We start from the raw sequence: 26,602 nt of genomic DNA, 5'->3' as shown, positions 1-26,602 counted from the left end.
TTGACATTGAAGTTTTAAACTGCTGACCCCATATTACATATAATTTCCAACTTGCACTTAGTTTTTTTTTAATTTAGTTTCCTTTTTCTTTATTTTTCTTCATTTATTTTTTTTATTTATTTATTTATTATTATTAATTTACTTATTTTTCTGGGTTTCTTTTGGTCCTTTCCTTTCTTTTTTTAATTATTTTTTTTATTTTTTGTTTGGTATATGTTTCATTTATGTTGCTATCGGATTTAATTTATTTATATGTATAAATGTAATAGTTTATGAAATTAACTCTGCTTATTTAATGGTGCAGTAATATTGTTATAGGGAGGGAGGGAGTATAATTTGTTTATACAATTATTTATTGGATTTTGTACAGAATACCAATAAAAAGACTGAGCAAAAAAAAAATAATAATTTAAAAGGTCTCCATGGGTAACAAATAAAAATAGTTTTCAATTTCACATTAAACATAACCAGTAATAACTGTTTCACTGTAGTGGAGAGCTGCATACATTTAAGGAATCAGCCAGTTTATCCATACTATATAAAAATAATACAGGTTGGCATGGCACGGACAAAATATTTATGAACACAAATTAGTGCCACTTATTAAATTGAAGGCATTTCTAGGAAGTTAAAAAACTTTTGTATGAGTTTCACAACAATAAAAGCAAAGATGTTAATGCTCTTAAGGCATTTTTCACACTTTGTTGAGTATCATGGTGAACTTACCGCTTTAACACAAAGGCACTTTGTGTCTGTTGTTATGTTAATAGTCCTCCGTTGTCAGCTACAACTGTAGCCGTTTTTACAAAAGGCTAAAAACATTTATTTTGTTTAGGTATATCAGAGCAGTCTTAGAATATGTTCAGAAGGAAAACTTTATTTTGAATAATTTAAAAATACAGCCAGAAACAAAAGAAAGTCTACTCATTTACAAAGTACAGTCGTGTACCACACTTGATACAGTATGTGCGTCACTTTGCAACTTCCAACACTCCTCGGGCTACCAATCTTTAAAAACGGCAAATTTTACAAAGCCATCTTTATCCCTCCTGTTGTCTTCGGGTCAAATTGACCCGAAGACAACAGGAGGGATAAATCCACAGAAATTCAACATTAGGTCATGAAAAATTAACAAAAGTATGCTCATATTATTAATAATAGCCAGACAAGAAAACATTATTGTCAAATAATAGCCTTGTTCATTATCATTAGTTGGCCTGTTTAACCCTCCTGTTGTCTTCGGGTCAATTTGACCCGAAGACAACAGGAGGGCTATAAAAAAAAAGAAAAAAGTATTGATTAAATTTCTGGACCTCTGTTGCATCTTTGTGTGTGCACACATCTTAGAGTCCATGTTCAGGGTGACACACAGCATTTAGCTCAGACACTACAGCAACAGAAACACTCTTTGATATACTATAGGTTTTAAAGCAGGTAGTGTCGGATCACTCTGATCCTCTGATGTACCTTCTGTTCTTGTAGGAAAGGAGTGAACGTCCCAGGCTCATGGATGGCCAAAGCAATGAGGTATGCTTCAGAATCATCAGTGTTCGATGTAAAGAGGAGAGAAGAGTTTGTAGCTAATTTCTCTCTGCTCCTTCCATCACTTTAGAGATGAACTGTTCATGCAGAATGTTCTTGTCCAGGTTCCTACCTGCAGGACAGAGTAGAGACAAACGTGAGCATTGACATGACACGGCTACACACACACATACCCAGGCGTATTTATGGTATATATGTTGAAACGGTTTCAATACTCATTGTCCACAGTATCAATACACAGGTACCAGCTGTGCTTTCTGCTCTGTCTCCTCTCTGACAGCGAGTTGACACACACACACTGCTATTTATCTTTTAATAAAAATCTAAAATTTCCCCCTGAAAATGTTATTGAACATCGATATTTTTCAAAGTATTCTATCGAAGATAGAAATTTCCAGTATCGTGACAACACTAATGTATTATAGTGGACAGTGGTTCACAAGGTCAGGTCTAGATATCCAACGCAATAGGAAAAAAAAAAAATGGGTACATTGAAAAATGCTTTATTTTACAGGTTTCTTAACAATCTCCTAAAAATGTCCTGGGGATTTCCCTGGAAAGAACAATGTAACATGGTACTAATCATAGATGAAACTGAGACAAAGTTATGATAATGTTAGTTCAGAGTTTAGTTAGTTGTGTTGAGTTGAAAGGTAGATTTCCAGATAATCTCCCTTGAGAGAAAAACTCAACTGAAACTTCATTTTAACTCTTTCATTATTGGAAAACTTTACTCTGCATTTTGTTTAATTGTATGCTTGCCAAATTTCACATTTTTGCAGGTTAAGCTGACCTGCTGTGCAATGAGTAAAACACTCAAATGAACAGTGTCTCTATTTTACAAATAATTTGAACCAAATGACACACTCTTCAGGAAAATTCTTTGGAGATTTTTAGGGAATTTGTGGACCCATAAAATAAATATAATGCAGGTTTACAGCCAAGAACTTATGGACATTTATCCCAGAATCAGAAAACGACTAAACTGTGAATTTGTCAATACAATTTTTTTTGTACCACCTCCGTTAAGTGATTGTAGCACATAGACTACTTAAAAAAAATAATACAAGATTGTCAAAAAGAGCCATTTCGATCCATTTAATGCCATTCAATGGATTTGCTGCCTTCACAGTGGTGCGTAAGAACTGTGTTAAGATACACATGTGAAAGAAGTGTGTGTGTCTTCACCTATAAAGACCAGTCGGTTGATCCGCGGCTTCTCCTCCCAGAGCTGTGGAGTCTCATTCAGGTCATACAGCTCGTGGACCCCCTGCAGCATCACTTGGTGGGCTTTACCTGCCAATGACACTATACCCTGAAAACACACAAGTCACAAGTCATGAGTGACACATTAACCGACGCTGAATGAAGCGTTTGGAACTGATTAATACGGATAATATATAGTGGCAGTTATTGATCACTGCTGCCACTCGGGGGACTATTGTGCTTTACTGTACCTTTAACCGAATGACAGTCATGGGTTGCCCTTCTTTGTTTAGGAACATCTTTTCCCATAGGAGCTCCTGAAACAGTGGAAAATGGGTGTTTACTTTACAAAAGGACTGTATTGTGTTAGAGCTAATTAGTAATGGCAACGGGGATGTGAACTGGAGTTTACCTGGATGAAAACATTCAACGCGTCCTCAGAGAGATCTCCAGCCACTTCAAACGTCACAGTTAAAATACTCTGAGGATGACATTAAATACAATATGAAAGTGGTATCAATGTATACAACAAATTAGACATTTTGTGGTTTTGAAAAGAAAAATTGTGGTTCAGAATTTCAGTAAGTTCCAACATTTTTCACTCACTGAAATACGGATAAATTACATTTTGTTTGAAATAAGATTTGAAGGAAATACAATAAAGTGCTTTTATGCAGCGGTGAAAGAAGTGATCTGATCTTATAGCACAAATAAAATCACATATGTATTATCAGCAAAATGTACTTAAAGTATCAAAAGTAAAAGTACCCATAAACCCATTTGTGCCCACAACTGAATTTTTTAATTTCTTTTCATGGAAGTGTTCTCTGGGCCTTGCCTAAAGCACAAATCTGAAGACATTTTCAAAATCGGTCAAACAGTTTGGCTGCAAAGTGAGTTTTTCTTATCATACTATATCTAGTGTTCGGGCACATGATGGGACTAACATAAGAAAATGTCTGTATCTCAGAAACTACAAGGAGCACCATCAAGTATTTGGTATCTTTGAACTCATAACAAGTTGAAGATCAAAGATATGCACACATACTGTATGCAGTGTGGAAATATTTCATATGGAAAACATTTAATAAAAACGATGTCCATGCTCCAAATTCTTCAAAATCCGGATTTTGACTATTGATAAAAGTGTGATTTTTTTCATGTGATCTAAAATTGTCAAAGTTGTACTGTTAGATACTTGCCCAAAGTATGTCCGTACCAAATTTCAAGACTTTTGACCAATCAGAATAAATGTTGTGGCATTTTTCCTTACCATACTAAATATAGTCTTTGGGCACAAATGGGTTAAGGCAAGTCACCCCAAGCAAAAACACTGTTTTTCATGCACTGGTCAATTTTGGGCCATTTTGCTTCCATAACATTTCTTCTTTCAGAATAGTGGAAAGAAAACATCCAAAACACACATTTAGGTGTTTATTTTACAACACCTTCTCTATTTGCATCTGTAGATTTCTCCTAAATTCACCAAAAATTAGCATTAGATAATGCTTCGTTTGCATATTTAAACATAACATTTCAGAACACTTGTAATACAAAAAAAAATTGTCTTAATGTAAGTAATCAACTGGGGAAGTTTCATGGTGATATCTACTTGCTAAAATGTTTACTCTATCCACCTTTAGCAAAGTGTATATTTATCATTTATATGTTTTTATTCTTGATCCATTAACGTGTAAGCAGCATTTTAATGTTGTCAAGGTGGAGCTAATTTCATCAACTTTATATACTGTTAGGTAGTTTATAACAACGCATATTTTATAAACTGATCATATGTTTTATGTAGTATTTCCCTATAGAGTATAAGTATATAGAAGAGTAAAATCAGGTAGAGTACTTGGATAAGTGTACTTTCCATCACTTGTTTTATGCTTTTATTTAAGGTTTATATTTTCAGGACGTTATTAAGACTTGTAGTTCACTGATGACATTTATTTAAAATACATTTTAACATATATTTTCAGTTCACTGAAACCTGCAAAGTCATTATGAACGTTAAACAAAAGAAGTGTTTTTACGCCCCGGCTGATGACTTTGTCAATGGCCGTGTCAAAAACCACAACTCCTCTCGGCACCTGAAACCCCTCTTTATCCGCCTACACCCCCCTTTCTCTCTCTCTCACTCACACACTCCCTCCTCTCCATCCTTCCTTACAGCATTAAAAGGGCACTTTGTAGATATTTGGGGGTTTTGTGTTGGAGTGTTAAGGTTACACACTTCCTTGTCATTTGGTATAACAACAGAAAAACAGCATTCTCATTTACATGAAAAGAGCAACACGGGGAAGAGGAGGAGGGAGGGTGGGGGGGCGAAAGGGGGAGGGTCTGAGGGACGGTTGAGCTTCATGCGGGAAAGGGAACTTGAAGAAAACAGACAACAATGCCGTTATTTACCCACGCAAACAACCCTCATCTCTGCTCATCCTGTGATAAAAGGTCATGGGTATAAAGCACAAGATGAGGCCTAATTGCTGCGAGAGGTCATTTGGTCTGAAGCTGGATGAAAACATCAAGACAAATGGCATGAGAATAATCGTGGAATAAATATTTTTCATAATTTACGTTGAAAAAGAACTGGACTTAATTGATGTTTGGATATTATATTATATACTATAAAATGATACACTAGCGGTTTCTCATGCGTATCTGACATTCAACTGCTAATTAAACGGTGAAACATCTGTCTGCATGCCACATTTTATGACATCTGGATTCTGTTCAGACAACTGTAAAGCCATAACACGAAGCCAAGACTCAGTCTAGCCAACACAGTGTGTCTATGACGCTGTGTATGAGCGAGACTGGGTCTATTTGCAGTGTGACAAGAAAAACATCAAAAGCCTTCGAGCCGATCTCGACACAAAACCAGAGCAGGGAGGGAGTTTTCACTACAGTGTCACAGCCTGGGGGAATGCAAGGCACAAAGTTAGCCTCGGGAGGACGCATCCCCTTTATCCTGGAGGAAATGATGTGTTGAAATAAATTAGCAAACAAAACAAGGAAGACTACAAGAGGTGCACAGAGAGGTTAAGTATCACCAATTAATGAATAAAAGAATAAATGAGACAGAGTACCTTGTCAAGATGTGGTCTCGTATCTTTCACAAGTTGGAGCTTCTCTGCGAGACTTCAGAAGAGAGAAAAGATAAATAAAGCACATTTTTTTCAACACTTAAAAAGGCTCAAAAGATGTTGCATTTACTACCTTAACTAAATTCAGCCAATAACATGCATCCGTCAGCTTCACTACAAGCCTATTTTTGCACACTGAATCATGGACTGACCAGAGGTACTGTATATCTTGAGATTTAATGTCATTTTTTAAAATAATTTTTGGAGCTGCATTTACACTAGGGCTGTGTATTGACAAGAATCTGTCAATACGATAGATATCACGATACAGAGGTTATGATTCAATATATTGCGATACTGTAAGTAAGGCGATATATCGATATATTGTAATTTTTTAATCTAATTTCAGGTAAATTGTCATAGTATAAAGAACACACCACCATATGCATAAAATCTGAGTGAAAAAAGTTTACTTTTTTATGCAATCAGAACAGTGGGATCTGCATTTGTATTTATCACAGTCCCTGTAACATCCAACATCATAGCACTACTTTGAGAGGGCGTATTCACTCAGAGAGTGTTGATGGAGTATTGATTGAGTTCATCTTTGCATGTAAACTATTAATTAAAAATCTATATTTTTTTTGAGAATCGATACAGTATCACAAAACATAATATCCCGATATTAATTTTTTTCGATATTTTCTTACACCCCATGTCAATAAAAAGGTTGACATGATGATGGCATTATTTTATTAATTTAAATATTGCTGCAGAATCTGTGTAGGAGCCAAAATGTGTATGTAGCCTGTATTGTTTATTATTATTTGTTTAGGCTGCACATATTCTTTTTGGTTAATAATTGGCACAAAGGTGTGGTTTAACTTTATTTACCTGTGCAATTGGACGCCGGGATTCAGACAAAGAGAGATATTTTCTGTTGACCGTCACGACAGGTCCTGCTTTATTTCTGCCATAACTAGTAATTCTTTAAGTTTAATAAACAGCATAAAACTTATCTGAACTAGGTATGGATTGTTTGAACGCGTCGCACAGTAAAAAGCCTACTTAGCCTCTTAGCGGCTGCTGACATTTTTATTTGTTTTTTAAAATCTTGATGTGTCAGCCTCATTAAGTTATTGTTTTGAAACAGCAGTGGTTCCACCATTTGTGCTATATTACTTTATGCCAATTTTTTCAGACATTCCTTTAATATTTGCCCCTTTTCTTGTGAATTGCTGGATAATTTCACTTCTTCGGGACTACTAACCATGAAACAAGAAACAAACAATTTGTTTTATGACTTGCAGGATGCATTCAACCAGTGATGAGGGCTCAAACGTAGATATAAAAGTAGGGAACCACTGTTTTAAGCTGCCATTGAAGTTGTTTCTGCGATACAATATTTTATATGATTGTATTAAATGAAATTCATGATTTCATAATTGCATTTGTGTTTAATACTGATTTTGTGCCATAGTTTGAGTTTTTTTTAATCTTATGTTCCTTTCTCTGTAACTCACTTTTAATGCGGTCAATCATGAAAAACAGATTTTTTTAATGTCGCCGAGGCTTTCCCGGTTAAATAAAGGTTGCATGACCATCTGAAGCAAGACATTTACTTTTTTTTTAAATTTCTCTTTTCAGTGTTCTTTCTCTTCTCTGCTGGTCTACACAGTTTTTCCCTTTGTATCAGTCTCACAGTGTAATACACTGCATGCTGCATCAGTGCTTAATGACACAACTCTGAATGGACTTGTGAAAACTTTAGAAATGGCAATTAAATCCTACAAAACACCGACCACCACCCCCAAACAAACTCCGGCCCTTGTTGTCCCCGTTGGCCCTCCTCATCCTCCCCCTTCTCCCTGACCTCACAAGGAGGCTAAATGCAGCGTCCAGCAGCTTGAGCCCCGCGTGCTGTTAGTACCACACAGGCGGAGCGGCGGGGGGCCGCTTCAAACAGCCAGCGTGGGACGGAGGGGAGGAGGGGCTCGGCCTCTCAAAGGCACGGGGAAAGGAGCTATCTGTTGGGACAAGGGGGACTCCTCGGGAGCCGGCGGACACACACGGCTCTAATCCTCTGCAGCTGGTCTCAGAGACACTGACCGAGGGCATGTAGGAGAGCTTTAACACCGCGGCCCGTTTCATTCACATGAAAGGATGAACACTGACTCTATTCATGAGAATCACATTCTACAGGGGATACAATATGATGACCACCCTGCGGTGTAACAGGGGGACGCTCAATAAAAGAGTGTGTTAATTAGAGAGGAACATGATGAGCAACAGTATCAAAGACTGCTGGGTACACAGTTCAGACACGCCAGCAACAAAGACTAACAATGCAGTCGAAATAAGTTCTTGATCTCTTCACTGCAAGTTTTGAAAGAGAACATGATGGATGCCATATTATCAGCGGGCATATACAGTATGTATGCCATCCATCAGCAGGTATTCTGTCAATTTCACGAAATTCATGCTGGAGAAGGGTGTCTTACCCGAAACAACCATGTGGCAATATTAAAAACTCGTAGTCAATAGGCTGTCCTAGTTTCCTTTTCATATTATTGACGTTAAGGATTCAAGTTGTTTTTTTAACTGTAAAATGTCCCACTCAGTAATTCTCTCAGTCACAACCAAATTTTAGGGATCCTTAAAAATGTTGATGTGACAAATATCAGCTGATATATCTTTTTCAACCCTCAAAATATCAATATTGGGCTTAAAAATGCTGTATTTCTTTAGTAAAGTAAGTTTCTTGGCACGTTACATACAGTATTTCTTTCTGAATAAAGACATTTTGTATACGTGAAACTTAAATAGGACAAAACCAACTCACTTTGCTCCGTCTTTACTGTCAAAGGAATGCAGATCCAGCACTTCAGAGAGGTCCACCCTGTGGAAGAACATCACGGATTATCTAAACTAACATTAAGGGTAACCCAGTGAACTGACTCAAGCTAAAAGTTGTGGTAATGTTTTTCCGATTAACCCCTCACTGCACGGTGTCTTTCATCTGCTCACCTTAGTCTGAACTCTGGGGGTGGGGAGGTGCGGGGGGGCAAAGCAGATCCCAAACACACCCAAACCTTTGATACACACTGCTTGTGTTAGCCAGATGCTACCTGGCTCCAATAACACTCGACATGCTAACTCAGAGGGCGCATATACACACATATTTGCACGCACGCACACCCAGGGTCAAAGGGCAAAGACTTGTGGGTAACTGGACACTATTGAAGGTTTGGTGTTTACTCAGGGTGCAGCAGTTTGTGTATGTCTACGTGTGCCTGTGTGTGTGTGTGTGTGTTGGGGGTTTCTCTTGTGCAATGTCACGCCTGAACATCTTTGATATAAAGATCTGAGGGGGAGCAGCACGTGGAGTTCATCTGTTACACTAAACAAAGCAGGGAACCTGGTACAAAGCTACGTACATACACAAAAAAAATATATCTTTTTGTTGTGCAAAAACTTACTTTGACCTCTGGCTTTCTAGAATCTTGACAAGACCATTTACAGACCTGAAGCGAGAGGAAAAAAAATATATTATAATAATAAGAATAAAACATTAGATTTAGCAGACCTAATCTCACTAGGTAAATCGTTCCAGAAAGGTTAATACTTAGATAATGGACAAATTGGACCTCGTTCCTACTCCCCTATCCCCCTACAACTTTGTTCTTTTTGCCCTAATAAAGGAGGCCAAATGTACTGTTAGCTAAGTTACCTAAGGAGCTCAAAAGTAAGATAACATATAAACGCAGAATACTACAACAGTAAAAGTTTGTGAAGCTGACCTGACGGCGTCTCGTATCTGAGCAAGTTCATCCTCGTTCACCAGGTCTGTCTTGTTGATTATTGTCAGGTCAGCAACAGCAATCTGCCTGAAAACACATTAAATACAAGATTATGTTTATACGGCAAGTGACACAACTTGCACAAAACCAACAACAGGGACAGGAAGTCACACCGAGAATCACACAAAATTAAGATCATATATAAAACATTGATCCAGGAAGCCATCGCCTTGTTCGTACTTGTAACGAGTAAAGTTGTACGTGTAAGTTTTCATGGGTGGCAGCGGTCGGTACATGCCAAACTCAAATGGGAGCTGAGCGCTGTTTAGTTTAGAGGTGAAAACACAAACAAAGACCGAGAATGCAAAGGGTCATGCAACTGGTCTTTCTTCATCAGTGTATTTGTTCAACAACAACACTACACAGCTGCTGGAAGAGACAAACAGAGAGACGCCCGGGGAGATAGACAGGCGGGTGGCAAGAGTCCGGTCAACAGCATGTTATGAGACCTACGTAGTGTGGTGGATACTGAGCCGTTTGTTATGTCTTAAAGCTGCAGTGGGTAGAAATGGAGCAAATATGATTTAAAAAAGTTATTTTTATAAAACGGTCACTATATCCTGACAGTAGTGCATGAGACAGGTAATCTGAAAAAAATCATGTGCCTTTGTGTCCTCCGTTAGTCCTAATGGCATCTGCAAGATTTCACAGACCGGAGGAAAACAACCAGTCAGAGCTGATCTGGAGTCTGCTGTCCAGCTGCCGTCTATGAGAGCCATGAGTCAATCACTCGCCTCAAATGTTTTCAGAATCAGAATAGATTTTTTAAAGCCTGAAAACAGAGCCATGAGGAGGTGCAGAACTCGTTTTCTCTCAGAACACTTGAATTACAATATGCTGCAAGGTTATTTATGCCAAAAAAAGATGCCAAAAAATTGTTGCCTACTGAAACTTTAAAGGAATAGTTAGGCATTTTGGGAAACACTTTTGCAGATGAAGCACAAAGACTGTAAACAGGGGGAAACAGCTAGCCTGGCTCTGTCCAAACCCACCTACCAGCAAGCTCACTAATTAACATGTTATATCTTGTTGGTTTAAAGGTGCAATGTGTTAGATCTGGTGAGAATTTAGTTAACAAAATCAAAAAATGAACTAACATTATCAACCGAATGTGAAGAGGTTACAGTGTTGACGTTATGTTGCAGAGATATCTGCTGAAATGAGCATGCTAACCGGCTAGCCCCGACCCGTCCCGTCTTTAAATACCTCTTGTTCCTCAAGAGTACCTCAAGTATTAATGAGTCACTGTGGCGTCCAGTCTGCCCTCAGTCCAACATCAGAGCGGCCCGGAAAGCGTGTCAATCACCTTGAGGGTGATTGTTTTGATAGTTTGTTTATTGGATTAAGTCCGAGGTATTTTGACTCTAAATTTAGATTGTACGAGCCCTTTAGTAGAGGTGGAATGCTGCCCCCTACACACTGCACCTTTAATCCCTAAAGAAACGTGTAAAAAACGCAGTGTGGTTTCTCTCTGTAAGAAAGCGAATAGGTATTTTTCTCAAACTGTTGAACTATTTATTGAAAAAAAACAAAAAAAAACTTCAGAAAACATACCTGGCTGCTTCATTGACGAGTCCGTCTGTTTTCTCCTCTGTTAGTTGCTACAGAAAGCAGAGACGGTGGACATAACTTACACATGCAAACAGAAAATAAAAGGAAAAAGGATTGTTCAAGGTGACCCAATAGATTTTCAACTTTAAGCACATTATTAAAAAAATAAAAACATCTGTGAATGTTTGCAACAGCCAACATAAAATGTGACAGATCAATTAGTAAAAAAAACGGTCTGTCTTTCATCTTTGTGAAATTTAACACCTAAACACATGAATCTACAGAGAGATCACTTTTCATTTTCTGCTTGTGTCTTGTGCTTGCACCGGGGATAAGGGCAGTGTTTTCCAAAAACAGTTTAATATGTAATAATAGACAGACGGAGCGGGAGGCGTTAATCTGGATCATGACCCCTGAGTGTCAATCTGACATTAACCTCTTAAGCCCCAGGGTGCTGGAAGGTGTGGTTCACCGTCCTAGACAGACATACCCAAAATAAATCAAAAAAGCTCCACAAATACCAGGTCTATATGCATGATCTTGGTTTCTATGGATAGGGAATTCATACCCAGTGTAAGTAACATTATGACTATATGCCTGAGTATTGTGATTCCATTTTTATCCTCGCCTAAAATGTTTTCTAGAATAGACAGTGGATAACACCATTATAGCAATGATGCCACGCATAGAGATGCCACTGAATAAATTCAACAACTCCTTGACTAGATATAAATAACACAAAGCACATAGATTCTAAAAAGGTTTTAGTAAGGATAGGACCAGGAGGACTCTCCATTTGGCCACTTGGATACCCAAAGTGTGCCAAATGGGTTTTCTACCTCTTGAAAGGGAATCTGACTATAAAATACTACTGATATTCACTACAGGAGGCTATGTGCACACAATGGAGCCTTTGGCCATGACATTTACCCTGTGCATCATCACATTCTACCATTGTGCACAGTATAAAATCAATAAAAAAACAACTACATTGTATAATTTTGACTCCAAATGGAGTAGTGTTATTATAATAATGAAATATGATCAAGTAAAACTTAGATAATAAGAAACAAGATCAATAACAATGTAAATAAGATAACAAAAAAGAAGCCAAAGTCAAGTATTTACATTCAATTTAAAAACAGTCAAAAATATTATAAAGTAAAAAAACTATTTCTCGTGTGTTGATTTTGTACTAAAATATTCAAAACATTGCCAAACAAAAATTGTTCAGACAATATTTTTTTAGTAGCGTTAAGGCCTCGTCTTTTAGAAATTATTCGGAAAAAACACCACCACAGGATTTTATGAAGTTTTTAAAGGCAAGTGTTTTAACACACAGCTCAGCCGAAACCGGTACCGGTTTCGTCGTGTAAAAGAGGTTAATCTGGTACTACATGAATCACCACCACTTCATTTCTGAAGGAATGAATGACAAAATGCATTAAAAAAAACTTAATAGAATGGCCAGTTGCTGCTTTTTATTCAACGACCTCTGTACCATAAGACAAAAGCCTTTCAGAGGGCGTGAGGCCAAGAGCTCAAGTTACCTTGAAACCCCTCAGACAGACGGATATGTTATGGGACAGGTGAGGGGAAAGGCAGGAGAGTGGATGTGACAATCCTATTACAATGGTCACATCTCTGATATCAATTACTCCTTCACTATCAGTTCTCCTCTCCTTCCTTCTGTCATGATCTCCTTCATCTCGTCTCTCTCCAATGAGAATGCAGCAGCTCCTATAGGCCATGAAATGTGTCACCTCACTGAGTATGACACCTTCAAATTAGAGCCCATTATCTAGGTGTCACTTGTCCTGTTCCTTTTATATACCACAGGGAGGGCAGGATGTGTGTGTGCTGCTATTCACCGGGGAGATTATCTCACAAGTTTAACAGCTTCTTTTGGATTTAAAGTCACAGTAAGCACAATGTGTTTAGTTATTGCACAGAAGCTGATGCTTTAATGCTTGGCAAAAACATAATTAGGGCTCCAACTAATGATTATTTTCAATACTGAATAAGTTTTTGATTAATGGATTAATCAAAGAGCCTATGAAATGTCAAAGAATTGTGAATTGGGAAGCTGGAAAATGTTGCGTGATAAATGTCTTCATGTTGTCGTTTAATTTTCTGTTGATTCGTTTTAACAACAAACATGACATTTTCTAAAAATAAGAAGATTATTGAATATGTTCTTAGCACGTACCTGAAGTCCATACTTGGCGTCGATGACTGTGACGATGCCTTCGATGAACAAAGTAAAAAACAATAAGGTGATCAATGAATCAAATGTTGTGCCACAACTTGTGCACATGCTTTTCTGAATTGCCTTTTGGTGTTTAGTTTTGTCCGTTTGTCTGAACCACTTTCTCTGAGTTAACCTGAAGTCCACTTTTGGTCTGCTGGCCTGTCACAACAGAGCAGACAGCTGAGTATTTAGTGTGAGGAGAGACACACACAGACCAGTAAAACAGATACACAAACAAGAAAATATGTCACAGAGTCATAAAAATGTCTCTTCAAAACTGGACTATTAGTAAAAGAATTGGGCCAATGCTGTCTAACTAATAACATTTGAGTAGTACACATTTTGACTCCATTAGACCTATTACTTTTAATTGTTTAACAGTCTTATAGTAAAGCATTTTAAGGCTTTTAAAGTTTAAAAATGTGACACCTCCATTTATCAGTATTATGTTTTTAAATAGCAGCACTAAAATGAACCGTTCTCTTAAAATTAAAGCTGCAGTGGGTATGTTTGGATTTTGTCATTACAAATATCTTACCATCCAAATAGATGTCACTGCCGAGCTCTGCATCGACCCAGAACATGGAGGCCACAGCTCCTGTCAGAGGTCATGAACAGTGTGTTAGATTGTAAATGGCTGAAATGCACACACACATACAAATCCATCTCTCTCCATCCATCTCCATCTCTTCTCTCCAAAGAAGAGAAAGATTTTCCCATAAGTAAATAGAGTCTATTTTGTTCCTTTTTGGGTTTTCTTTCCTATAAATATACCCATTAAACTATATTTTTCCATAGGGCCTTCAAAATAATAGAAAAACTAAGCATAACAATTAAGTCCCCTGGCATGTTACATAGGAACTACTGTGGTTAATTAAATATACACTGTCAGACATCAGATTTGTTTGACTCAATTTATAAAATTGATGATGGAAAATGTTTTACAGCTGTTGGAAATCTGTTAAAAGAGCCAATCTACAATTTATACAATGTTTTGTTTTTTTAAGTTCAAGTGCAATACCTAACCATGTCATATTGCTTATAAGTTTTAAATAGTATTTAAATTATTTTAGGGATGCAACCAATTGTTATTTGCATTATTGATTCAATTATATAATAATATATCAATTTATAATCTGATAATTTAGTCTATAAAATGTCAGAAAATAGTTAAACATGCCCATCACAAAATTTCAAGTGCAAGGGAACATCTTGAAATTACTTAAAACCCACTCATATTCAATTTACAATAATATAAAATGGAGAAAAAGCTAAAACAAAAAAAAACATTTGAGAAGCTGAAATCAGCAGATTTTTTGCATTTTTACTTGATAAGTGACAGGATTAATTTAATGATAATTCATTCATTTTAATCATCCATTGACTTTATTCAATGACATCTACATCTTAAGTTTTTGTGTTTAAAGTCCGTATTGCATTATTTTCAGAAAGCCTGCACGTCTGTCTGAGCTCTGTGGAGCGGATAAAACCAATATCAGAAGCTTTCAATTGTTTATCTCCTGCTGGTACATTTGGTTTGTTTCTATTTTCCTGTGAAGGCGGTTATTATAAGACCCTATGTTACCATGCCAGCCACAGCTTGTTCACATAATGCACTTTTGTCAAACTGCCAAGCGAGAATAAGAAAGCATTGTAAATATTTGATGGCTGCGTAATGAAAACACTGTTTTTGAGTGGCATGTTTCACATAACTCATCCAACCTCTTCCTGAATGCAAGAGGAGACTCCCACGGGAGCCGTTATGATTGACAGCACTGCTGGGGCCAATGACAGACCTGTCCTAGTCGATAACGAGCCTGTCTCAGCCAATGACGTGGCAGAGGAGTGAGGACGGCCCGGTCTGAGCTTGCTCTGTTGGTTCTGTCTGTGAGGCCAAGTGGTGTGTGTCTGCACACGCCGCTACCTCCTGACACCTGTCACTTAGCGACACACCCCAACTGTCACAGTGCTCGCCCTGAAATGGCCGAATATTGATTTCCTGATTCAAAGCTGAGAGCTGAACGGACAGCTAGGTTTTGGCTGCCCTGATGGAAATAGGCTCTTTGGATGCTCCTGTCACAGCAACACAAGTCTGCTCCACAGAGTTACAAAATGTTTCACTTCTGATGTGAGTTTCAGAAAGAAATCTGCACCATCATTACACACACAAAGAGAAAAAGGCATTGCTTGATCCATAAATTATCCCTAAATATTGTGCCGGTAAGTCGTTCTGAGTAACATAAAAAAGACACAAGAGACTATAACTAAAGACAGTCTTAAAGGTCCCATATAGTGCTCATTTTCAGGTTCATACTTGTATTTTTTGTTTCTACTAGAACATGTTTACCTGCTGTAATGTTCAAAAAAAAAATTATTTTCCTCATACTGTCAGCCTGAATATGCCTGTATTTACCCTCTGTCTGAAACGCTCCATTTTAGCGCATTTTGTCGGAATTGCAACAGTATTGCGTTGCTGGGCAACAGCTTGGGTCCATGTGTACTTCCTGTCAGCTGATGTCATTCACATACACTGCAAACAGGAATAAACTGGGACACATTTAGAATGTTTACGTTTAAAAATGTGTCAAGGGTCTAAATATTGTATATTTGTGACATCACGAATGGGCAGAAATCCTGACAGCTTGTTTCAAATGCAGAGTTTCTGAATACGGGCTGTGTGTATTTCCCTTTGGATTGAGTGTTTCGATTCTTTCACAGTATTTATATAGGATTTAAGCCTGCTTTATAAAAAAAAAAACAAAAAACATGAAAATCTCACTTTTTTTATAATATGGGACCTTTAAATCAAAATGAATGTACTTATATATACAGTAGAGTCCAGAATAGTAATATTTATAGTGGACATTCAACTCCACTCCAACATGGCTTACCAGCCCGTTCTCATTCCCAGGGCGTCAAATACTCAACGCTTTGTCACGGCCATCAGTGTTTGATACCGACGCACAAGGCGCCCCCAACATCGGTATGAGACCGTTCCATGAACTACAATGTAACCCATCCACGTCAATATTAAACACACTTACTGTAATGCCTATTCCTCACCTCAAATGTTTTCAGAAACATCTTGTAGTGTACTGTTTAGCTGTAAAACGAGAAAGTTTGTGAACCAGCAGCCATGTTGAGATCAGTTGGGAAATACCAAGCACCGCCCACCAGCCAATGCACAGCCAATAGGAACGCTCTCTCTGAAATGAGCTGTGATTGGCCAAAGTCTCCCGTCATGGGCTAGATTTTCTAAAGCCTGAAAACAGAGCCATGAGGAGGTGCAGAAGTCTAGTTTTCTCTCAGAACACTTGAATTACAATATGCTGAAAGGTTATTATGGAATTTTTGCCCAATGATGCCAAAAACCTTGTTGCCTGCTGAAGCTTTAACAGTCAAATACAGATTTATATGACTATATATAACTGCTCCTGTTTTAACTTTGCTAAACGTGTGGTACCTGGATCAGCGAGTCCTGTGGTTTCCAGCAGGATGTAGTCAAACTTTCCTTTCTTCTCCATCAGGTTCTCGATGGCTTTAAGACCGTTGTCTCTGAAAAATGAAGGAACAGCCACTAATGATTAAAAATGGCAAACGCAGAACAAAATGCCAACAAACACACCAACTTACATAATGCCAACGGTAACATAGTACAAACTGTAATATGAAGTAAGAACGTGTTGTAAGAACTGGACGCCAGACATTTATTATACCTCAATAAAATAACCATAAAACATTATTGCTGTGTACTTTATTACACAGCAGTTCATACATGTATGTAAAAAGGTGAGGCATTAGATTAAGACTTAAAACTGTAGGAATTTATTTGAAACAAAGACAAAGCAACAAGTAGAACCTTTAATTCCCTCTTGGGTCACTCTACGTACTTGACAGAGCAGCAGAGGCAGCCATTCCTCAGCTCCAGCCACTCCTCATACAGCTCTCCTGCCTGACTCACTGCCAGCGACTTCTCAAGGGCGCTGCCTGCAGGCGGAGGATGAGGAGGGTTTAAGATTAGTTGATAAAGACAGAAATTATTACCAAAGATGCCATATTGCTAAGAAAACTGGCCAAACCAGCCTATGCTTACTAATTTAACATTAATGTAAAGTAATGACACTGTAAGAAAGGATGCAAATTTAAAATAATCACTAAGTTCAATGCAAACACGTCAGGTGTTGCTGTATAAGGGTTCGCAGCCTTTAAAACTCTGGATACATCGTAAAAAAACACACATGTATGAGCTTCTTTCAGTTCCAGGCAAAGTTGCTACTATGCTGCTCTCTTGTGGAAAGCTGAGGGAGTAACATAACAATCATCAGCCTGGCATCACTTTTATAATACATAGACATGATGTTTTTGATTGGTAAGGATGTATCTTTCTTTTGGAAAATAGTGTGCTCCTTTTTGACAAATGTCTTGAATTATGAAGTGCCACGCACCCCTACTGTATTGCTCCTGAATGATTTGTCCTTACTAAATCTATCACAACATCAAAAACGTATCTTACTAGCCGGCCTAACAGTTGCAAAAAAGATGCTGGCATTGCAGTGGAGTCCTCCACATACGCTCACAAAATCCCAGTGGTTATAATATCTATTTATCTTGATGCTGTAAGTATGGAACTTTCAGTCACTAGGATGCATGGTGCTAAAGAGAAAACCATCTTATCCTGTACAGGAGCCTTTCAGTAAAATACAAGAATTTATGTAACGTAAATGTATCATAACACATCGCCTAGTGTATTACATACAGGAGGAGTTGGAGGGTGGGAGTCGCCATTAGTTGTTTGTTTTTTAAATAATGATTATTATCATTATTAGTAATGATTTTATTTTCATTTTATTTATTTATTTCAATTAATGTTTTGTTTTGAATTATGGAATTTTTGTGTTAATAATTTCCAATGCATATCTTTCTTACTCTTTAAGTTTGAGTTTATAATACATAGTTTGGAGCATCTTTGTTTGGCCCAAACAAAACCCATTGAGACTACTACTAATCGTGATTTCTCTGAAGGACATTATTAGTTTACCCTCTCCAAATTCATTGAGTATGACAGCAATCCGCTTGCTGTGTTGTTCTGTTAAGATGTAGTTCAGCAGTGTAGTCTTTCCAGCACCTGTAAAGAAATAAACACATAGAAATGATGAGGAAATATAAAGCAAATCGATCATTAGGTGAACTGGTCCAGCTTTTTGGTTGTGATGAGACAAGTGTCTGAGACTATAATCTCCTTTATAAATCTCCCCCTAAGGTGAAAAAGACACACATTGCCATTGACTGTGTAAAGATCAACAAAACAGACTAATACATGAAGTTCATGCTGTTATGTTGTGCTTTTATTTTGGGGAACTCTGCTAAGCACTCCCTCTGTGAGGTCTACTTCCAGGAGGGGCGTGTTTTCCTGGAACGCACACCTGGAAATTCAGCCACAGGACTCCAGCTAATTTCAATTAGCTTGTTGGGCTAAACCAAGTAGCCAGGGAAGAGAGAGGGGAGTAGGTAGAGGGGTTTGTTTGTTAAATTGGCGTTTGTTGGATATTTCTTCAGTCTATTATGCTTTTTATTTTATCTGTATCAGGCAATAGTCATGTGCATATTGTATAAAGCAATATTGCTATGGGTAAATTGTAAATATATATATTGTGGGAGTCATTATGTGCCCTTTACTGTTGGTATAGACCGCAGGTATACTGTATATATGCCAGGTGGGAAAGCAGTGTGGTGGGTTAAAGAGAGGGGATTAGGTTGGGTGTGTTACCGCAACCACTGGAATCTGTGACACCTGTGAAACTTGTTTTGTTGTCCACCTGCGGAACTGTTTTTGTGGTCCACCTGCCTGCTACCTGTTGGTGAGAGTTGTGGGATTTTTATATCCGATTATAAAATCCCTGTTTGACTGTTGCTGCTCATTTCTCCACCATGCTTTACACCTCAATCCTGCTGGCTTTCATCCTGTTTGTAAGGTCTTTCACCACCTCAAACCCTTCCAGTCTCTCACCGAGGTAGCCTGAGATGATGGTGACGGGTATCTGCTCTGCAGGAGGACCAGGCGGGGTGTCGATGGGCACCAGCTCTGGGCAGTCATCTTCCTCCTCCATCACCAGGCCATCCATACCAGGAATGATGTGTTGTCACAAGCTGGATCTGATTAATCAGTACGAATACTGAAAGTAGGACTACACACAAAAAAAGCAGAGGAAAACAATCATGTTCTTAAAGCATCATCACATGTTTACTGTGATATTTAGCTAGTCTGATTACATTTAGTCCAAAAGATGTTAGTAAATATGCAACAAATAAAAAGACTGATGAGCTGAATTTGTTGTATGCAAGATACACATCCTTACAAGTCTAAACAACACAGAAAACGTGAATAACATCAGCTGCCTCGCCACCGTGTTGTAGTGAAACTGTGAGTGATCAGAGCCAACATGGAGTTAATCTCCTCTAATACCCTCAGTGTGCAGAGATGTTGCCATGACAGCAACACAAACCCACTTCCCTTCATTTACAGAAGCTGTAAACACATTACCTGACTGCTCCTCTTCTGGGTGTGGATATTTAAAGTTTACAACAATAATGTTCTCCTCCACACTGCTGTTGCTTTATGTTTTGACAGCGTGCGACGCTTTAAAAGGCTCCGTTTCAAAATCCTGACTCGGCGACAAATGGTTCCGCTTTGGTTCATAGCAAGTCGGGACAGAAAGGCTGCCGGACCGGAAGAAGATGACAAGTATCAACCACAAGAGGGCGACAGAAACCAGTTTATGGCAGAGATGCTATAAGGGGAATGATATGGAAATAATGGATATTATAGTAATATTATTGTGTCATAGTACAGGGAAAAAAGTAATCTGTGTCAGTGAGCTCCTTTAAATTCTTGGACAGCCTTTCCTGATTATATTTTTATTTATTTATTATTTATTTTATTTTATTTCATTTATTTCATTTTGTTTTATTTATTTTATTATTTTAAATAATGTTTTATTTTATGACATGTATGTTTTATTTTGCAGCCCTTGTGAAGCCCTTTGTAAATTGAGTTTTAAAAAATGCTCTATAAGATTATTATTATTATTATTATTATTATTATTATTATTATTACTACAACTTAAACTATAAACCCAATGTTTATTACCACTGACCTGCAGTTATCCCTTTTTAAAGGAACTTGATATAGTACAGGGCACAAAAAAGTAAAGTACAAATAATTACTCACTCGCAGACAATAATAATGCAATAATAAATTATATCAAAATATGGCAGGTCTATTGGATTGGATGCTAGATTGTGGCATGCATGCTATGGTGGCTATCCCCTGAATATAAACACTGAAATTCCAGCACTAATGATATTCTTGTTATAGTGATATTCAACAGATAAAGGGTGCTATAAGGTATCTATAAACGCATTAATGAATATCACAAGCCCACAAGTACTTTGGGAAATAACACACATAGGCCAGTGGTGGATCTAGAGAAATATTCATGGGGCGGCAAGAGGGTGGCATGGAGACTTTATGGGGTGGTAGAAAAATATGTATGCTGATTTAATCCAAACAATCACATATATCAATATTTGTTTGGAAAAGTAAGTCTCCCGTCACTGGCTAGACTTTCTAAAGCCTGAAAACAGCCATGAGGAGGTGCAGAAGTCTAGTTTTCTCTCAGAACACTTGAATTACAATATGCTGAGAGGTTACTATATGGTTAGCACTGTTGCCTCACAGCAAGAGGGTCGCAGGTTTGAATCCAGCACGGGGCATATACTGAACCATATACTGCTTACCCCCACTTTAAATAACAAAAACCCCCACTAGCCTATACTTGTCCAATACTTTTCTCAGAGCAAAACACGTGTACCTAATGATATTAATTACTGCATTTTATAGATGTGAAAATTACAGGCCTGTCACCCTACACCCTTCCGTGATGACACAAAAGATTGTTGTGCTAAAGGTCTGTTGTGCAATGCCTAAATGAGTATTGGTGGAAAACGGCTCATTCTAACTTTCTAATACTTAAAAAAACAAAACAAGGGTAAGTTAAAGTTTATTCACTGTTGTTTCAACTTCCTCTGCTGAAACTCTACAAGCACACCTGGTGGAGGCTCTCTGCTTATTCTCAACATGTTGAAAATAACATGTCATGCTTTTATAGCTTTACTTTGTCACAATTTGTTACTTTACCAACAAAGAAAGAGATTTTCCAACATTTGATCTGGTTTATTTTTAACTTGCATTACAACTAATCTTACAGTGTCAATATAATATTGTAATTAATCACACAAGTTTTGACATGCTAAAAATGCTTCAGGTTTGGTATAGTGGTCAAATGTATATTAAGATCAGATTTCTGTCACAAAATCAGACAAGCTATCCAAAAGGAAATATTAGGAAATGGATCCTACATCAAAACCAGAATTTTGTCTGTAAAGGGGTGATGTAGTACTTCAATAAAGTTGGAGGCTTGTGAAAGACAGTCTTTTGCAAGACCCCTTCATTATTAAAGAAGGGGTGATGAACTCCTATCCGGTCATGAATGGATGCCTCCTCTTTCCGTTCAGCAGAGTTCAATGAGACTGAACTTTGACTTTGTGAAATGCGTGATGTTCTCCAAAGTCGAGCCATGAGGTAGGAGGTGGGATTGATCACACATAAAGGAAAAAATATTGTTTATATCCTGTTACTGCACAGCAAAACAATACAAACAGCAGAGAAGGAGGGAGGCAGCTTGGTTGCAGTAGGTTAGACTGCTAGCGGTGCTGACAACTCTACCTATTTCCTGTCCTACCGGCTTTAAACCACAGTTCAACAGTAAATTTCCCCCAGCGAAATCCGGTCTGACTGCAACATTAGACCATCCATGTCTTTCAAGCTCCATGTCCCCAGGTTGTGGCCCAGGCTTTTATTTACAAATGTGTTGTCTCAAAGCCTGATGACATCCCTAGGGTTATTGTTTCACACTTAAAGGTCCCGACAGGCCCCTGTGCGAGAATGACACGCAAATTTGTAAAACAATAAATACATAATAAAACAGCAAGCTCTCAATGATGAGTAAATTGACGTTAATGTGTAAAATTGGTGGTTCCCCTTTAAAGTCCCCCTCCGCTCAGAAATGTGTTTTGCTTATTGTTAGTCACCTGGATGTTTTAGCTTCACTGTGCAGAATGATGTAGGCTATGTGCAGAGTTTGACACTAGCAGACTGTTTTCACATCCATCTAGCCTATACTGAAGGGGGAAGCTTCTCTGTACTTCCATTAAATCTGAGTTTAAGACGTGTACGTATAAGCACATTTTGTGACATCACAGCTAATTTGGAAGTCAATCATGGTCCAATATGCAAGTTACACTAGTGTTAAGTGAAAACGTGACACCTCTGTGCACATTCACTGAGAATGGACTTTTGATTGAAGTAGGACACATCTGTTTTGGTAGTTATACTTTTGAAGTGAACAACATTTGCTGCTTCATTAATTCTGTTTTTTTTTTAGTGAGGGACTATATGTAATTTTAAGAATTGTTAACAAGGCAATTTAACTTTTTTTGTTCGATTGCTAGAAGGTAGCCTATAACCTATTTATAGGCTATGTCTTAAAGGTCCAGTGTGTAGGATTTAGAGGAATTTATTGGCAGAAATGGAGTATAATAATCATAACTATGTTTTCATTAGCATTTAATCACCATTGAAAAAAGTCTGCCCTTTCAAAACTGCTCGCTGACTGCTAACATTACTCGTGTTAACTAGCAGTCCACTTCCGTGTTTTGGTACGGTTGGCTTTAACACCTGATGTGAACCGTACCCGAGTACACATGAACCGTACTCCAGACCACCTTTTCAAGTGGACTCGAACCATGCCCGAATACGGTAATGAGGGTTCACACTAATTCAAACGAACTGGACTTTAGGGTCAAGTGTACTCAAATCCGGACCCGGGTCCCTGATGTCCCTAAATGGGACCATAATTTACCATATGAACATCATGCAGTATTGAAGAAGACTTGAAACTAGCGATTGAGACCATAAACTCACGTTTACAATGTTTACTGAGGTAATAGATCAAGTAAGAAGTAGGGTCATTTTCTCAGCTTGCGCTTGTGCTCGCTCTACATAGACATGAACGAGCATCGCTCAAAACAGTGAGGCGACACACGTCAGCTAAAACCACAATATCCCTCTATATTTCACCTGCTTGGCAGTAATGTTAGCTGACCAGACGAAGGTCTCTCCACGAATCAATGCTGATCCTAGTTTTGGCTTTTCCTGCTTCAGCCTCCCGACCGCGGCCGGAGGGAGACACCGGCACCCGGTTGGAGACGATAACGTTTCTCGCTGAGGAGCCCCGTCACTTCACAAGACATGGAAAACCTCTGTTGGTCTGGAGGAGCTGCAACAGTTATTTCTGCACAAACGTCCACTGTACATTCACTAGATATTCTCAGAGCTACAAAGTCTACTGCAGTGTTTAGTGTGCGCGCATGCACGTGAGGTGGAGCGAGCTGAGTGAAGGCAAGCAGGCAGAGGAGCAGAGGAGCAGAGACTCCGGTCCTGGAGACCAAAGCTACGGTCTCTCCCGCGTCCTCCGACCGCAGCCAACACTGTTTTGCAGGACGGGCTTCACTAGATATAACTTTTTCCGGTTTTGGAGCTTCCGTGTAGTTTGTGTTGGAATCTTGACTGAACAGCGTAGCCACACGCGAGCGCACATATGCGAGCATGCATGGGACACCGACCCGGGTGATTTATACGTGTAAGAAGTTACAAACAGTCCCTTTAAGTTTTTACGTTACCTGAAGGCCACCTTAGTCCTCCGACACCCTTGAAGAGGGAGGTGTGAGTGGAGGGGTTATTCAGACGGTTGCAATCTGCAACCTCACCGTTAGATGCCACTAAATCCCACACACTGTACCTTTAAAACTTGCTTCCACATGAAGGAAATATGTTACAACTGTTCCCACTCTCCCCTACCAATATGGCCATTTCATTTTTACTCATCAGAAACTTGATTTGATTCTCTATCCTAACACAGAGAACACAGAGAAAGAGAGAGAGAGAGAGAGAGAGAGAGAGAGAGAAACTTTTATTTACTCCTCTACTTCATGTTTTTTTACATTTATCCTTTGATGTTGCAATATATTGTTATTGTTTTTTATTTGTTTGTTTGTTTTATTTACACAACAAACATGAATTACTTCTTTATTGTTTTCTTCAATTTACATGTATGTTCTTTTTTAAATATCTATTTTTTGTAATGTGCTTAATGAATTGTATATATTTATATATATGTTTATGTTTTTATTTTTTTATTTTTTTATTTATTTTTTTATTATTGAATTGACGCTTTGGCAATAATGTTCACCTGACAGTCATGATCAATAAAGCAAATTGAATTGAATTGAATTGAGAAAGAGAAGAAAACAGACATAAACACAAAAGCTTATCTCGGCAGCGAGGGAGCGCGCGTGTGCCTCGTGCAGCCTGTCCCGTCCTCCTCCTCTCTCTCTCTCTCTCCCTCTCTCTCTCTCTCTCTCTCCCTCTCTCTCTCTCTGGGATGGCTCAAATCAAATGCGGAAGTTGACACCCAGGAAAGCTGCCGCTGCCGCCACAACCACCAAGATGAGTGTTGACCTGACAGCAGAGCTGTAGCGAGGAGGAGAAGAGGAGGAGAAGCGGCGCGTCGGTGACAGCGAGGCGGAGAGAGACCGCAGCAGGAAAACACACCGGAGAGCCATTAACACCGAGCTGACCTGGGACATATGGCTTCTCTGAACAGCGCAGAGCGACGGGCTTTCGCTCTGAAAATCAACAGGTAAACACCGTCCTGGAGGTTTTGCTTTCAGGGTTAGTTGTATGAACTCTTGGTGCCTCCCCAGAGAGAGAGAGAGAGATGGGAGGAGTGAGCTGTGTAGTCCTGACAGACAGTTGGAGGGGATTCCACATAGTGGAGCAGGCAGCCACATGTTGTGCATGTTAATACTGCTGCAGCTTGGTTTAAAAAGACAGCCTGGAGGAAAACTAACAGACAACTTCTCCTCAACTTTCCCATAAGAATTCTTACAGGACAAACTTCTGGTAATGGTGAAATCACTAGTTTCTCTCTTGTATAGGCTCATTATTTGCATAAACTTAACAGTGAAACAGTGCTGAAGCTTCTACACTAAGTTGACAACTGTGTATCATTTCCTCCTCATGAGGATGCTGATTCTATATCTAGTGTTTTTCTAATATGATCATTTCCTGTGGTATGTAAGGTCTGACTACTAGAGCTGCTATAAATGAGGATGGATGTGGTCATAGTTCCTGCTGTGTGACACTGGCCAGGTGTGGAGGAAGTATGTACATGGAAGTCTATTGTGTACCATACCTCCTCTCTGTAGTACGACTCATTAAAACAAATACACTCATACTTCCTATGATTAGCAGCCTCTCCAGTACAGTACAGTATGTACAAGTCAAACTGAGTGTAAAACATTTAGTGGGCGATGTTGAAGCAGTTTAAAGCGTGCATTAGGGTTAAGTCACATTGTGGAGGTGGAGAGATTAGTTTTGGTCAAACTTAGAGATGGTGGATGATGGTGAGGAGGCAAATTGTTTACAATCACATTTGTTTTCATAGTCCACAAGCAGCACAGTTTTAAGCCCCTGTCATCCTCTCTTAACCAAAAATCTGTATTATTGTGTCTGCAAGCATCTAAGCCTTTGTAACTTGGATGAAAAGTAATATTTAGAAATGTTTGTCTTACTTGAGGAATTGTAATGAATCACCACTGATGGAGTCATGTAACATGTCTTTAAAAGTGGTTTAAAGTAGGGCTTTGTTTTTTAATTATTGATTAATCTGCTATCGGGCTGCACAGTATATGGTATTTTTTATCGTCATCGCGATGTCAACTTGCGTGATAAACACGAAAGCCTGCGATATTGTATTTTTGGAGTTAGTTGAGAAAGGGTATCTGTAGTTTCCTTTCATTTTTTTAATTCAGCAAGCTATTTGTTGTATTTTAGCAGTATACTGAAAGCAGCACAAAGGCAGAACTGAGTACACTTTCTGTTTATTTATCGCAAGTAATATTGTAATTGCAATATTCAACAT

At 38.5% G+C, this 26,602-nt stretch overlaps 2 protein-coding genes and 1 long non-coding RNA gene across 6 annotated transcripts in view; 2 read left to right on the top strand and 1 right to left on the bottom strand.

The window, feature by feature from the left end:
- Positions 1-1,295: 1,295 nt before the first annotated feature.
- Positions 1,296-20,185, bottom strand: cbwd (COBW domain containing). Of its 4 annotated transcripts, none has more exons than XM_037778564.1 (16): positions 20,041-20,185; positions 19,507-19,672; positions 18,538-18,624; positions 17,390-17,486; positions 16,963-17,054; positions 14,038-14,097; positions 13,458-13,495; positions 11,252-11,298; positions 9,638-9,724; positions 9,317-9,361; positions 8,680-8,736; positions 5,841-5,892; positions 3,161-3,229; positions 3,000-3,065; positions 2,731-2,857; positions 1,296-1,654 (listed from the first exon to the last, which is right to left on the bottom strand). In XM_037778564.1, the coding sequence occupies exons 2-16, from the start codon at positions 19,619-19,621 to the stop codon at positions 1,581-1,583; spliced, it is 1,113 nt and encodes a 370-aa protein (XP_037634492.1). In that variant the 5' UTR covers positions 19,622-19,672; positions 20,041-20,185; the 3' UTR covers positions 1,296-1,580. The 4 variants fall into 4 exon arrangements, with proteins under 4 accessions (XP_037634492.1, XP_037634491.1, XP_037634493.1 ...); XM_037778563.1 differs by having other exon boundaries at positions 19,507-19,684; positions 20,041-20,183; XM_037778565.1 differs by lacking the exon at positions 20,041-20,185 and adding an exon at positions 19,856-20,022 and having other exon boundaries at positions 19,507-19,684.
- Positions 19,201-20,770, top strand: LOC119493357. Its single transcript, XR_005207947.1, has 3 exons — positions 19,201-19,357; positions 19,472-19,678; positions 20,128-20,770. It is a non-coding gene; the product is annotated as an uncharacterized LOC119493357 (long non-coding RNA).
- A 4,313-nt stretch (positions 20,771-25,083) lies between these two features.
- dock8 (dedicator of cytokinesis 8) overlaps positions 25,084-26,602 on the top strand; it is a 73,558-nt gene continuing 72,039 nt past the window's right edge. Inside the window, exon 1 of the mRNA XM_037777495.1 lies at positions 25,084-25,318. Within this exon, the coding sequence (XP_037633423.1) occupies positions 25,266-25,318 (53 nt within the window). The 5' untranslated portion in view covers positions 25,084-25,265. The remainder of the gene's footprint in view (positions 25,319-26,602) is intronic.

This window comes from Sebastes umbrosus, chromosome 8, assembly GCF_015220745.1.
Source record: "Sebastes umbrosus isolate fSebUmb1 chromosome 8, fSebUmb1.pri, whole genome shotgun sequence".
Lineage (NCBI taxonomy): Eukaryota > Metazoa > Chordata > Actinopteri > Perciformes > Sebastidae > Sebastes > Sebastes umbrosus.
This window is presented reverse-complemented; position numbering and strand designations above follow the sequence as displayed.